This window comes from Sphaeramia orbicularis, chromosome 8 (assembly GCF_902148855.1).
Source record: "Sphaeramia orbicularis chromosome 8, fSphaOr1.1, whole genome shotgun sequence".
NCBI lineage: Eukaryota > Metazoa > Chordata > Actinopteri > Kurtiformes > Apogonidae > Sphaeramia > Sphaeramia orbicularis.
In genome coordinates, this window is record NC_043964.1 from 43,821,560 (window position 1) to 43,836,292 (window position 14,733).

Here is a 14,733-nt window from a genome sequence, read left to right on the forward strand (position 1 = left end):
AGAACTACTGTATTAAGCAGTTTAGCCCTAAATTCTAAATGTTCTTTAGAAGATGACAGTGTTTCCATGTTCACTACTGAGCCTCTGAACATCCAAATGGATCATATCTGATAACCATGAAAAGCTGAGAAACTGCATAATACATGAATTATTTACATGTATTGATAGGATGAATGGATCAACAGTCATTTAACATCTTAGATCAGTAGATGCTTACGGTCAGCAGTAAATGTTTAGGTCTTTATGGGTTAATACAGAATACAATGTACAACAAACACATTCAACATAGGACCAATGTCAGTATCAGTGCCGGTCTCTGGGTTTCCTAAGAAGAATTTTTGTGTGATTATAAAGGAACAAACAGTAAAACTCAGCCCCATTTGGAGATGCATGGTTATCACAGCATAGGAAAGGATGAACTGCAAAATCTGTGAAAGGCAGTGGACTAAAGCTGGTAACAGTGTTAAGATCCCACCAAGCCTGCACTGGCTTCTATCTCCCATCCTTTCCTAGGGGATCTCTGTTCAGTTCTTTTCTATGCCTCCTTTGAATCACGCCCCCTTTGTGAGAGCAGCACCTCCATTGGGTTTCCTCCTCCTGGGGGGAAGTGGAAGTGGGTTGTACCAGTGGGCTGTGGAGGGGACTGGTTACATATCCACACATAACACCGTGAGAAAATGCAACACAGAAATCATGTAGCATCAGGAACCGGACTGATACATAAGAAGCCACGAATGTTGTGTGCCCTGGGTGTCCTGTTGTGAAAGGTAAGACCGGTCTGTGTTTACCGTGGTGTGTTCACGGCCGGTTCGGCGGGCGACGGTAGCCTCCGCATCCGCGGCACGGCGCCTGGACGTCGGCCTGACACTGGGAGAAAAGCCGTGATTAGCTTTACGGAGGAGCTCATTTTAACACATTAGAGCTTTAACTACCTTCATATCGTTATTTAGTGAAGAATGTTGATGTGCGATGATGTGAAGCTAAATGGTGTTATGTTTCCGGTAGCTTTTGGTCCAAATGCCCTTACAAAAAGAAAAAAAACAAAAAACAAAAACTGAGTAGCTTATTAAAAGTATCGCTTTAATTAGCTTGAACACCAAAATATTTGACCATAAAATACACTTTGTCTCACTTTAGTGGTCCACCTACTATTTAAAGCAATTTTGTGTTATTGTTATTATTATTTATTTATTTTTTTTATTTTTTTTAGCTCACTTATCATAAAGGATCACATTTAAACTGTTGATAATAATCAAACAAACGGAGGGTCATTGAAGTAGACAGCTGCTTTGTGAACTCTGTATTTGCAAATGGGGGCATTATGACCAAAGAATTCGACCTTTTTTTCCATTGTTATGGATTATTTACGCTTTAATTGACAGCCCTCTGGCAACATTAACTTAAGACAAAGCCTGACCCAAAAATCGTGTTTCCTCACTAAAGCAGACATAACATTACCTCCTCTGACAGGAGAAGTGATGAAATATTATTTATGGACACCTTTCACTGGGTTTGGATATATTAGGTAGCAGGTCAACTTTTAGTCCTGGGAGCTGATGTGTTGTATAAACATTAGGAACTGAGTGACTTTAATAAGGTCCACATTGTGATGGTGGTGACAGGATTAGAGCATCTCCACAAACTGTAGGTCTTGTTGGGTGTTCCTGGTCAGCAGTGGTTAGTACCGATCATAAATGGACCAAGGAAGGACATCCCAATCTGAGGACCATTGAGCATCTGTGGAAGGTACTGGATAAACAAGTCAAATCCCTTCCTCTTGATGCCAGATACCAAAGCACACTTTCAGAGATCTAGTGGAATCTAGACCTCAGGTCAGAGCTGTTTTGTGGAAAAGGGGGGACTTGCACAATATTAGACCAGTGGCAATAATATTATGATCACATAGATGCTTCACTGGTTGAGATCAAGTTTGGTAGGTACTACATCACTTTACATGGGAATGAACATCTGGAGATGCTGTGGTTCACTGATTATCCATCGCAATTTCTCCCTTGTCAAAATTGCTCAGACTCTCTACTTTGGCCCCTTTCACTGTTTCTAACACATCAACTTCCCGGTCTCCATGTTTACTTGCTGCCTAAATATATCCCACCACTGACAGGTCCATTGGAATGAGATAATCAGAATTAACACCACTTTGCCTGTCAGTGGTTATAATGTTATGTGCTGATCAGTTTTATATGACTACAAAAACACGTCCATAACTAATATATTACAAGAAGCAACCATGCTGTGCATCATGAAGTTTGTTGAGCCAGAATGTTAACAAGAGGAATTATCTCAATTTTCGATTTACGGTATTTTTTCCCAAATTTTCAGAAAGCAAAACCTAAATTACTTACATTGACTGTATTGCCCTATTTATTTGGTTAGTATGTATTATTTATGATTAGTTTTGTCACTTCTTCTGCTGCGTCCTCTGTTCACCAGGTATGGATTCAAACCTTCTCTCCTTCACCGTCCTTATTCTGACTGGCTTCATCAAATGTTCTGAAAACCACCACAACACGCACCCACCGCTATGACTACTGTGTGCTCGGCGCCGGGCCTGCAGGACTGCAGATGGGGACATTTTCTGTCCAAGGCAAAAGAGACTACATCATCCTGGAGAGGAACTCATGCCCAGGCAGCTTCTTTAACAAGTAGGTACCGCTGTGAAAAATCACACATTAATCGACTCGAATTCTTTAAAAAAAATTATTCTGTTATAATTTTCCTGCATTGAAGCTTTGTTTCCTTAATTTTGCTGCTGCTAAACATTGGTTCCGCTGTTGTGTTTCACATGGATGCTTATTGGGACGCACATGACACCAGAATCAACACAAAGTTGTATGTTAGTTACATCTTAAGTTGTTAGTAAGTTGTATACAGATTTGTTGAACACTGAAGTTTACATACATTGTTTATAGATGTCATTTGATTTGTTGTTGTTCCTATCTATTGATATTTTTATGTACACTTTTATACTGTTTTTATTGTTGTTGTATTTCTATTTAGATATTTTTTATATTGTCGCCACATAGCATAATAGCCTAAGTCATATTATGGCCAATTGGATATCTGTGTAACTTCACTCTTCTAACACTGCTGCTTCATTTTGCATCATTTGCTACATCGTAAAAAAATGACTTGGGCATTATGCTATTTTTTATATATACTTTTTACTTTAATATTTTTTGTGGTGTTGTCTCAGCTGGTTCTGGAATAAGGACAAGTTGTTTTCACGTTCTTTTTCACATTTTTATTTTTTGGCCATTCAAATAATTGTTTAATTGAATGGAAATGGTTGATAGATTAATTGATTACAAAAATATTTGGTTAGCTGCAGCTCAAGAGATAACCTAACTGTCGTGCTCTGAACCCAGTTTTCCTTCTTTCTTGTCTGTCTGCTGCTGTCAAGATATCCCCCAGGCACAGAAAGTTGATTAGCATTAACAAGATTCACACTGGAAGGCAGAACCGAGAGTTCAACCTGCGCCACGACTGGAATTCGCTGCTGAGTGATCGGTCTGACCTGCTGTTCAGACGAGTGAGCAGTGAGTTTTACCCACCGGCTGATGCCTTCCCACTCTACTGTCCATTTATGAGAAGGAGCTGGAGCTGAGGGTCCGCTACGGCGTGACGTTGGAAGGATTAGGGCCGTCCAGTCGGCCAATGACCGGTGCTATATCCTGACAGATCAGCATGCATCGGACTATATCTGCAGGTATATTGCATTCTCCTTAACCTGAGATAAAAACATCACAAACATAAGTTTTAAGGATTGTGAAGTGCTTCATGTTGTGTTTTTCACCCTCAGCGTACTTTCTCATAGCCACGGGTTTATGGGTCCCTCAGAAGGTCAACTTTGTTGGCTCTGAGCTGGTTGAGGGTTATGAGTCCATCTCTACCACACCTGATGACTACAAAGACCAGGCCATACTGATTCTGGGCAAAGGGAACTCTGCTTTTTGAAACAGCCAGAGCGTTCCTAGGAAAAGCCAGTAGGGTCACATGGTCAGCCGCAGCCCTGTCCGGACTGGCTTGGCAGACGCATTATGTTGGAGGATCTAAGGTACTGCTGAAGATGTGGTTATTTTTTACTTCTGCTTAGCTGTACGTTCTACGTTGAGGTTACCTTTAAAGAGTACTATGTTCCAAATGTGTTCTTTTTATGAAATTACATTACTTATTTCAACACAAATTAACAACAAAAGCCTTTCATCAACGTTTTATTCTACATGCCTGGTAGAAGTTATAAGTTTCAACTATTAATATATTACTAATTATTAAGTGTTGTATTCAGCTAATTACTCAAACATTTTGTCACTAACTGTTTGAAGCAATTTCATTACTTTTGGCTAACTATTGTCAGGGTTTTGTTTGTTGATTTTGATCAGTTAGCCATTGTAGTAGCCCCATTTTAATTATTCTCTTTTACTTACATTTATTTTTGATGACTTTTTTCATGTTTAATGTGTTAAGTGTTTTGGTAACTATTAGAGCTGCTGCAGTATTTAAACCCATTATTCTACTATTACTTGATTTAAAAATGACTTCAGCTACTTTTTATCCATTTATATATGCCCTTGAGCTATATAATTTAGCTTTTTTTTTGGTTTTGTGTTAGCCATCTAAAATTTTAGTCATTATTTTGGCTTCTCTGATATCTGCATTTTTCCTCTCTCTGTTGACACAGCTGACTTGTAGCTCAGGTTAATTTGTACCTTCATACTGAACATTACAGTTTATTTTTTCACTTTATCATTTGATTATCCAGTTTTTTTTTTGATCCAGTTCTGTTTTTATACTTCTAATTTATTATGTATAGTGTGTTTGCTCTTGTGTTCTATTTTCTATTTGTCTGTCATGCTGCTGCTGCACTATAATTTCACAGCTTGCGATCAATAAAGTACATCTATCTATCTCATAATAAAGTATTTTTCTGACTTTTCCATGCCTCCATCATGACTGCTGAAGTACCTGTGCATGCAGATCATTGTTTGATTACTTTCTTTTTAACTGTTTCTGAGCGTTTCAGTATTTTTCATCATAGACTGAACTATTGTGTCTTTTCAGAGCCGTGAACAATGAGGTCCTTGACACTTACCAGCTGAAGTCCCTCGATGGACTAGTGGAGACGCGTCTGGAGGAAATAGCTATTACTCAACGAAAAGAACAAAAACAAGAGGAAATCGGGTGGAAAGAAGGCAAAGTTGTACTTGACTTTAAATAAGTACCTGCAAGGACAAGATGGAGTGAACAGTTCTGATGTGACGGCAGAAGAGCTGCCTGGGTATCACATTGACAACTTCTCAATGCGAAAGCCCTACGACCGCGTGATCCGGTGTCTTGGATTCAGGTTCAACTTCAGCATATTTGACAGGTACAGGACGATGCCACATGCACCTGAAGTCATTTATCCTCTTGTCTCTAAGCCACCCCTGTATCATTTAATTTGGGTTGTAATTTATGTATACATTTTGTTAAAAATCTCTCCAGCTCTGCCTGCCCACCCAATAGTAAGAACGCCAGGGGGAGGTTGCCAGGGGTGACGGCCTGGTATGAAGGAAGAACACTCCTGGTTTGTTGTGCTGGGAACTGCTGCCCACTCAGAGACTATCGCTCATCTGCTGGAGGGTTTGTCCATGGATTTCGTTACACTGGTAATATTCATTTCTGATACAACAATCCCACCTCATTTAATTCAGACAAAGGTTCATTTCTTAATTGACAGGTACTTTATGGCAGTGACATGAGGTTGAGGTTCATGGCTGGTGAGGAACTGACTCTTTCAGAGTCAGATCTACAAATATATGATCCCAAAAGACTATTGTTACAGCTGGCTCATGAGGCAAACATAATGATGGACACAGGACCACAATTAACTGATAAACTAAGGTTTACTGAAACAATAGAAACCGGAATCAAACCAAAACGAAGACCACCCATCCCACCCAAAGTCCTGCTTATATAGTCCTTGCCATCAAGCTGGCACAGGTAGACTAGCAGGAGCCCAACAGGTAGCTTATTCACCATTTGATTGGCAACAGTTTACAGGTTATATTTCATATCTCATATCAGCATTCTTTACACATACATATTCCATGTAAGATAAAATTTTTATTTTCAAATTGGCTCCAGCACCTTCTTGAGGACAAAGTGGTTCAGAAGATGGATGGATGGATGGATGGACGGACGGATGGATGGACAGACGGATGGAATCTTTCATTTTGAGATTAAGCCAGGACGAGAAGGAAAAATAAACGAATCTCTGCACTTGACTTGTAGCTTGCATAGTATCAAGAACCTGTGGGCTCACGAACGCCCTCTGCCATAAGGCTGGAGTACAGGCTGCCTCACTAAGTCCCTTTTTCTGTGCGGTTTTATGATTGATCTGCTAGACTGAACAAGTTACACACATACATTTTATACATTATCCAGACTATGGAACATCAGGGCATATAATCAAAGTGTTTGAAACAATTTTATTGGTGATATACAGAGACAGCAACACACTAATTGCATGGGATGCCAGCACAGTTTGTAAGGCATTACGCGATCCAAGGTGAGGCTCACGCTCACTGCTGCCACACCACATGTCTCTTCCCTGTATTTGAACGGGAAATGTGGAAATTCTGCAATTTTGAATTGATGAAATTGATGATGAAATTCTTTATTCAGTCATCACATAATAACCAGTGTCAACAACAGGCACTTCAAACATTACCAACAGGTTAATGACTGAAAAGGCACAGGAAGAAGCAAATGCTTATATTAATGCCTGTCCTACATAACAATTCAGCTACCCAGCATTCCGATATAGGAAAAAGAAAAAAAAACAAAAAACAAAAATAAACAATGTATCCAAGCAAACAAACAAGCAAAACATAAAAAGGTGAAAAATAAACCAGAGAAATAGAAAACCTTAACCACCAAATTATTGGTAATTTAATGTAGACTCAAAATAAATAATTTACCTATTACTTGTTAGAGCTTATCAATTGTGTCCTTCAAAAATTGCCTTATGTACCATTTTTTTAAATATCAAAAATGGGCTAACATTCTTAAATCCATGCTGGCCTCATTCCCTAGTTTAACTCCAACACCAGATATACATCTTCTTTTTGTCTCTTTTTTAGCTTTTTGTACAACAAATTTAGAAACATCTCGTAAATCATATTTAGACTCAGTATGAGAAGAACCTTTGTACACAGACAGGGAATAACTTTAATTTGGCTTTATACATATTTGCATTATTTTATAGTAAACCAAATCATTAAATTTCATAATATGGGATTTCATAAACAATTCATTTGAAAAAAAAAAAAAAAAAAAAAACTAAATTATTGGAATCACACAGAAAATACCTTTATAGTATAGATCAGCTGACAAATATCAATATTTATTTTATTTTATCATTAATTGGTTTTTTCTCTTTTTGTGATGACAGGTGAGGCTCTGCCTCTCCTGACTACATGTCACTACTTCATGGTCTGTTTAGATTCATTTTCACAATGCAATGTTTTGAGCAAACTAATACAATAAAGTTCTGTGTGCCATATCCTTTAGAGACCCACCAATGCATTTCTGTCCTTTATAGGGGACAAGGGATTCACAGCTTTGCTTGAAAAAAACCCTACAACGCTATAAAGGCCATTCCTTAAAAAAATGAAAAATGTATCCGAAAAACTTGTTAGTATATGCTGTTTCCAATCATGCCATTTAACCAAGGTGTTATTTACATCTGCCATAGTGAGGGCTGTACATCGTGTGCTTGAAAATCGGTACCATGGCAACCTGTGGCCATCCACCAAACTATTAATGACACAGCTGCAGTCCTGGATTCTGAAGCGGGTCGGCGAAGCATCTGGACCGTACCAAATGTTTGAGATGCTTGGAGACATTGTGCTTCTTCGAGGGTGAGCAGATGTTACTTTAATGTCAACTATTATGATTTGATGCCTTTGATGCCTTTCCCAGTAATGCTTATTAAATCACAGTATACTGGAAATAACATTATCTGACCTTTACTCATTAAAAGGCTACATTTTATTGGTTTTCTGCTCATTACATATATATTGATGCTTTTTCTCTCCTTGTCTCTAAGCTCTCACTGTGAATATGTGGAGGAGTTTCACTTCAGGCTTTGCCTCAGTTCTCCCCTGTCTCAGGCCATGAGGTCTCCAGTGGACTGTTGATAATTGTAATGCAGTATGGGAAGAAGAAAATAGACTATTTGGGCCGTGGCAGGGCAGAAACAGACTGGACCAGAGCTTGGAGATCAACTTTTTGCACCTGTTATTTACTATTATGAAAAACTTCCCACTGGTGAGTATAAATACGGTTGTTTGAAGCTGATGTGTTTTTAGAAAGAAAATCACAGCCTTTTTTGGAGATAAATACTGTCTGAAAGTTATCATGTAAATAATTTTTCCCAGAGAGGATGAAATGAAGCTCCGGCCCCATGGTTGGCCCTTACCAAGGCCAAAGCAATTCATCCACATGGTGGAGGATTTCCTCACAGAATGGGATAGTCCCATCTCACATTCAGCCACTGCGGCGCTTCCTTGAACACTGTGTCCAGACTGACCTCAGGACTTTCTATGCAGGTAAACAACATGCTCTGGCTGATCTAATGGAAGTGTTTGTGATGCAGCATTGGAGAGGTGATAAGTAGCATTACATGCCACTGGAATTATTATTGATTTGACATCACCCTAAATTACAGAGCACAATACTCATGTTGTACTGCCCTCTATGAAACCATTAAATGTGTTGCACTTAGAAGCCGAACCCCAGTTGGAGATGGAAATACCAGATGTGATATCATTGATTGGAGAGAAAGTGTGATGTGACTCATTCCTCTGTTTTCCTTCTTTAGAAACATGTTTTCGCTTATCGCTAACCCATCGACAGCCACCACTGTTTTGTCGTCATGGATACTTGAAGCACCAGGGTGTGATGCAAAGTGGTCAGCTTGGGCAACATGCTTACAATGCAGTTGTGACACCTATAGAGCAGAATACAGCTGCTCCAGGGGCCAATAGCGCATTCTCCCACTACCTGGTACAAGCTGGAGCCTCGATGTCTTCAGGGTTGAAAATGACTTCTGATTGTTCGACCTGAATGTGTTAAAGCTTTGTCTATGACACTGTTTGAGTCATTCAGGCTTGCTACCTCCAGTACCCACATTAAGGACCTTCCACACCAAAAACTCTATATAACTATAATGTTGTGAGTATCCACACTGAAGAATGGTGATGTTCCGTAAAGTATATGCAAATGAATGTCAATCACCTGTCATAGGAAAGTGCGTTGCAGATGCAAACCCTTAATCATCACCTTTCTTACCTTTTATCCACATAGCTCACGCCATAGAAACTGCAAAATGGGGATTATCAACCTATTTTCCCTCATAAAAAATAAACATGGTACACTATATTTTAACACACTATTTTTTCCCAGAAGGTGAACAAGAAATTAATCACAAACACCAATATAATCTCCAAGAGTCATTTAAAAAAAACTTTCTACTTATTGTCATAGTTACAGGTTTCTAGATGTGGATGGCCCTAAACATAACAAGACCTAATATTTTTGACTGAATATGATCCTGCTGATCAGTGGTTCCCAACCTATTCACATTTTGACTTCTTAAAATGAAGCAATCGGTACTTAACACTTCTTTGCCACCAGTGACATATGGCTACTATTTCACTATTTCAGCAAGCAAGAGATTTTCTTGATTTATTTAAATGTTTTATGCATTGTGAAGAGTTTTTATTAAGATATAATAGTATACGAAAGTGAAAAAAGAGCATACATTATGTCAAGGATATGTGATGTTGGTCACCTGGTAACCATTTCACAACTACTTTAGAAATATAAAGAGGTTGGGAACCACTGTTTATGGCACATTGTTCCTTAAAAGATCACATATTATTATTATTGTACACTATAATATTGTGTGTAGAATGTGGATGCATTTGTGTTGCAAATATATACCTACACATTTGTGCAATTTTCATATTGTGGACATCTAGATGTAAATAATTATATATTATTTTTGAAATGATATATGAATGGAGGAGTGGTGTTGGAAGATGATTATGCATTATTCATTTTACATAAAGTTACTTTAATAAAAAGTTAAAGCTGAAATACAGCCTTTGTGTGCATTTTGTCCAGAGTCGTATCATCACAGTACGCTTGCGCAGAGCAATCATTGGTCCCACACGCTGATTGGCTTGCCGGTTGCCTTGATTCCATTGGTCCGGAGTAAATGAACAAGGTGGACTCTGATTGGTTGGTACTGCTGTGAAAGTGTAGACTGTACAATGGGTGTGCCTTTTACTACTTTTATGCGATGAAATGGAAAATGTGAAATAGGGGACATTTTGGTGGTGGGACGAAAAAACATCTTCTGCAGTCAAAATACTCAAAAGTGGCCAGAATGCGAAGACTTTAAGGAGGGCGTTTCTGTGTTGCCGTGCCTTGCACTGGCCCCGGACGTCGCTGACGGAGCAGATGCCGTCTACACACTGGACTCCCGACATTAATGACGGCGTTATTTCCTTTTTCACGAGTGGCGAACGCCGTGTGTAACGACTGTCGTATAGACACAGCCTCCATATGTTTTTATAAAGGATGGACGGGTGGAGCCCCATCGTTGCTACAGCCTCGGATAACGAGCGGTCGAGCTCCGAGGGGGAGTACATGTTGGAAGCCAGACCCGAAAATGAAGCCCGGGAGGCGGCGGACAGACAGCAGCGGTGTACCGTGGAGCGGATGGAAGACGGAGGCACGGCCGTGGGGTTTGGGATAAGTGGGATCGGAGAGGGCAAAGTGGTGTTGGGTCGAGTTGGACAGAGAGACGAAAAAGAACTCAGGTACCTACACGTGTTATGGGAGCCGGGACGGGCTGAGGTCGGGTCCGGTGCTGTTACGAGCAGACTGGGGAAGGTGACGGGGACCAGGACCAGGCGGCACCACAGGGCTGTGCGGAACCTCGGTCCGATTGGGAAAGATATTTATGGTAAAGAACTGTCAATGTGAATAAACTATGAATGAGCAACGAGCTGCATTAAACTGAATATATAAAGTTTAGGACACAATAATATGCAGCCAGTCCTTTGATATAACTCACTGTACCCCAGTGTACGGTGTCCCTGAGTGACAAAATGCATCATCTGACAAAATATTTCACTAAGCATGTAATTTCTAAAAAAAACAAAACAAAATATATTTTAAAAATTGCATTGCAGGAGATAACATTTTAGAATGTCCAACATTTCTTTTAGCATTTTATGCAATGTTTTGATCCTCAAGGCCTCCATACTAGTCTATTAGAAATTCCATATCAGTAAAATGTGTATGACAAAACAGGTAAAGGTGGTGCTTAGCAATATGGCTAGAATTCTTATGTTATATCATATTGATATAGCTCATGTTGTGATAAAGTGGGAAAAAAAAATTTAATCCAAAGGACAATATTGCTTTTCTTTTAGTCCTGGGAGAAAGTTGAAGAAACCAAATTGTAATGTATAGTTTTAAAGTTTTTATTAAAATTTAACAAGTAGAAATAAAACATGTAACTAATAAGGTGAAGATATATAAAAATGTAAATGATGTGAAGACTCAAGTGATGTAAACAACAATGCCAGTTTCAAATTTTATGATTTAATGCTTATTGTGTGTATTGAGAGTAATTGGTTTTTATTCATAAAACAAAATGACAGAAAAAAGTTATTTGTGGTTTTGAACACAGAGCTTGACAAACATCAAGCTGTGAAATATTTTGGATAACTAGAGACAGAGCCACCAAGTGCTTCTACATCAAAATGTGCAAGAGTAAATTCGAGTGAAACAACACTGAATTGAAACATTTTCTAATAATTTCAGCTGAGAGTGTAAACAAAAAGAAAACTGTGTATCACAACAATATCTATAGTGTTATTAGGTCATATCACAATCATTATTGTTTTATCATCCATAATTACGTTGTGGTATTAAATGTATAATACAGTGAGTAAGTAAGGAGAATCAGGCTCTATATTACACTGAGAACCAGATTTTGTGTAGATATAGTTTATGATTTAATATCAGATGCACTCATGGACATGCAATTGGTGATATCCATTAATAACTAAAACAAATATGAAAGTGTGCAGCTAGACTTCTGTGAATGCTGCTTTATTTTGTCTGCCATCACTAATGCCATGAGTTCTGTCCCTGTTCATCCAACCACAATATTTAAATCCCCTTACTTTGAATGTTTTATCTCTGCAGCTGTGAAGAGACTGAGGGAAGCGGCGAACAGCAATGACATTGACACAGGTATGATCTGTTCTGTTCTGCAGGCATGGAATGACTGCTGATATAGTTTAGGGAAGTTTTTTGCTCACAACATTGTTTTCCTCCAGTACGAAAGCTCCTGCAAGATGACATTGACCCCTGTGCAGCAGATGACAAGGGAAGAACAGCTCTGCATTTCTCTTCCTGTAATGGCAATGAGAGCATTGGTAAGCTTGGAATTACTACTGGGTTGTACTAAATACATTATGCAAAAGAAAAGGGTTTTAATTACTGTCTTCAAGAGTCCATCTTGCTGAAATATCCTTGACCTTTTAGTTTGCATCCCAAGTCAGTCATCCCATCTCTGGCTTTTTATTGCTGCCTGTAATGTATACTATTCATGAATGGATACTCATTGTGCTTCCTTTCAAATGCCTTGCTTCTCTAGTTCAACTGCTGCTGAGCTACGGCGCTGACCCCAACCAGCGAGACAGTCTGGGGAATACCCCGCTTCATTTGGGTAAGGGAGAACAGTTGCTGTGACCCATAAAAGCTGTAGCACTGTGGTCACCATGGCCATTTACTACGACTATGGTTTCACAACAACACACTGCAGAAACTGCTTACTGTGCAGCTGTTTTAGACCCACATGACAGTTAAAATGAGCATGTACACTGCAGATATGTGGTAATATATGACAATAGCAATACAACGGCCTAATTTATGAGTATTTATTTTGTGTGTCTGCAGCGGCCTGTACCAACCATGTGCCTGTAATCACCACATTGCTGAGAGGAGGTGAGACCACTCAAGAGCTGTTAAATTCTTTGTGTACACATGTTGCTTGGTTTCTCTTTGTTGGAGATAGCTGTTTTTACAGAGTAATGGGAGCAGCATTAGGTTGGCCCTAATGGAACATATTAAGGAAAGGGAGAGGAGTTTTCTTTTTTCTCTTTTAGATAATCCTGGTTAGTTCATGGTACTTATCTGTCTTTTTCAGATAATTAAATGCAAAATATGTAACCAAATACTTGTGCTCCAAAAAACTTCAATATTTTTAAGATACATACTTAGCTACAAACCTGGTTTATGCATAGATCATAAGCACATCAATTACAATAAACCCTGGTACACATGCATGAATATATTTTAACATACAACTAAACAACCACATAACAGAGAGATTTTTGCTTGCGTTAAGGAGCCCGTGTTGATGCCCTTGACCGAGCAGGCAGGACCCCCCTGCATCTAGCACGCTCCAAGCTTAACATTCTGCAAGAGGGTGATTCACGCAGCTTGGAGACCCTGAGGGGCGAAGTCACACAGGTAAACAACATGTTAACTTGCTGTGTGTTTAAAGCAAGTATAAGTATCAAAGCACTTAGTGTCAAACTTTCCTTCACAGATTATTCAAATGCTGAGAGAATACCTGAACCTAATGGGCCAGAGTGAAGCTAAAGAGAGGCTGGAACACATATCGACACAGCTGCAGCACACGCGCACAAAAGAACAGGTACACAGAAAATTATCATCATGTTCAATTGCTTGGTGTGTGCATTTATGAATGTTTTGCTATGGATTTATTTAGATATACTTTCTCCACCTCACCTATGGTTGTGCTTTTTTTTCCCAGGTTGATGAAGTGACAGATTTATTGGCCAGTTTTACATCACTAAGCCTACAGAAGCAGAATTTGGGAGACAGGTAGAAATTAAGGTGTACAGAGAGCTGAAGTCCTGCTCCTTTTCACACAAGTTTGACCTTTGTGTGATGCTTTGTGCTATTCCTAGCTTTATTGTGGGCCTCCACCTTTGGCCATGGTACTTGTTAGATATTGTCAAAACGTGGGACAGAAATTCATTATCACAGGTCATGTCAGCTAAATGAAAAAAAAAAAATCATAAAATGCAAAATACATTAAAATCAGACCCAAGTGGAACAACCTGTCAGGGTGGTAAGACCTCAGCTCTCTGCTCTGTGCGACTGAGTCACAGCTGTGTCTGTGCACTGACTTATTGTTTTTGCCTGCCATTATTAGCCAAGTACTATGGCAATTACTGTACTGTTTTGGAAATGATTCAGTAATTTTCACTGTTGCTGTCTTTGTATCATGTTGCCTTTTCTTTTGTATCGCATGTCATATTTGTATGTGAGCTATACTGTAAAAAACTGATTTGTGTGTGATTTTAAAATGGATATATTTGGATCAATAAATCAGTATGTTTCGCTACATTTGTCATATTGTCCTCTTTACCGTGTGGTGCAGCTCTCTTCCTGTCCTGCCTCTACAGTAAGGTTACGGTACAACGTAGGTCTGTGTGTTTTAATGAATGCAAAGCTAATGGGCTACTTTCCAGCTCACTTATTGGCTGCAGTGCCAAAGCCCCTCCCATTGATACAAACGTATTGTTGTTCGGCGAAAATAAAAGATGGCGA

General features: G+C 39.1%; 2 protein-coding genes across 2 annotated transcripts; both read left to right on the top strand.

Moving 5' to 3' along the window:
- Positions 1–607: 607 nt before the first annotated feature.
- foxred2 (FAD-dependent oxidoreductase domain containing 2) lies at positions 608–10,171 on the top strand. Its single transcript, XM_030140296.1, is given in 18 exon segments — positions 608–769; positions 2,453–2,525; positions 2,527–2,666; positions 3,427–3,593; positions 3,596–3,637; positions 3,640–3,731; positions 3,826–3,969; positions 3,971–4,075; positions 5,057–5,182; positions 5,184–5,386; positions 5,503–5,666; positions 7,757–7,922; positions 8,111–8,136; positions 8,139–8,295; positions 8,297–8,331; positions 8,444–8,540; positions 8,542–8,612; positions 8,885–10,171. Coding segments are annotated over 17 exon segments (2,052 nt in total). The 5' UTR covers positions 608–769; position 2,453; the 3' UTR covers positions 9,130–10,171.
- Positions 10,172–10,336: 165 nt separating this feature from the next.
- ankrd54 (ankyrin repeat domain 54) lies at positions 10,337–14,527 on the top strand. The gene is made up of 8 exons (XM_030140272.1): positions 10,337–11,038; positions 12,292–12,339; positions 12,426–12,524; positions 12,746–12,817; positions 13,048–13,095; positions 13,499–13,623; positions 13,703–13,810; positions 13,931–14,527. The coding sequence occupies exons 1-8, from the start codon at positions 10,651–10,653 to the stop codon at positions 14,003–14,005; spliced, it is 963 nt and encodes a 320-aa protein (XP_029996132.1). The 5' UTR covers positions 10,337–10,650; the 3' UTR covers positions 14,006–14,527.
- The last annotated feature ends 206 nt before the right edge of the window (positions 14,528–14,733 follow it).

Bases quoted from the DNA above. Each gene is read 5' to 3' on its own strand.
- ankrd54 (XM_030140272.1), top strand. From the start codon at position 10,651: ATGGACGGGTGGAGCCCCATCGTTGCTACAGCCTCGGATAACGAGCGG. The intron at 11,039-12,291 runs GTAAAGAACTGT...TTATCTCTGCAG, and splicing joins GATTGGGAAAGATATTTATG to CTGTGAAGAGACTGAGGGAA. The intron at 13,811-13,930 runs GTACACAGAAAA...TTTTTTTCCCAG, and splicing joins ACACGCGCACAAAAGAACAG to GTTGATGAAGTGACAGATTT.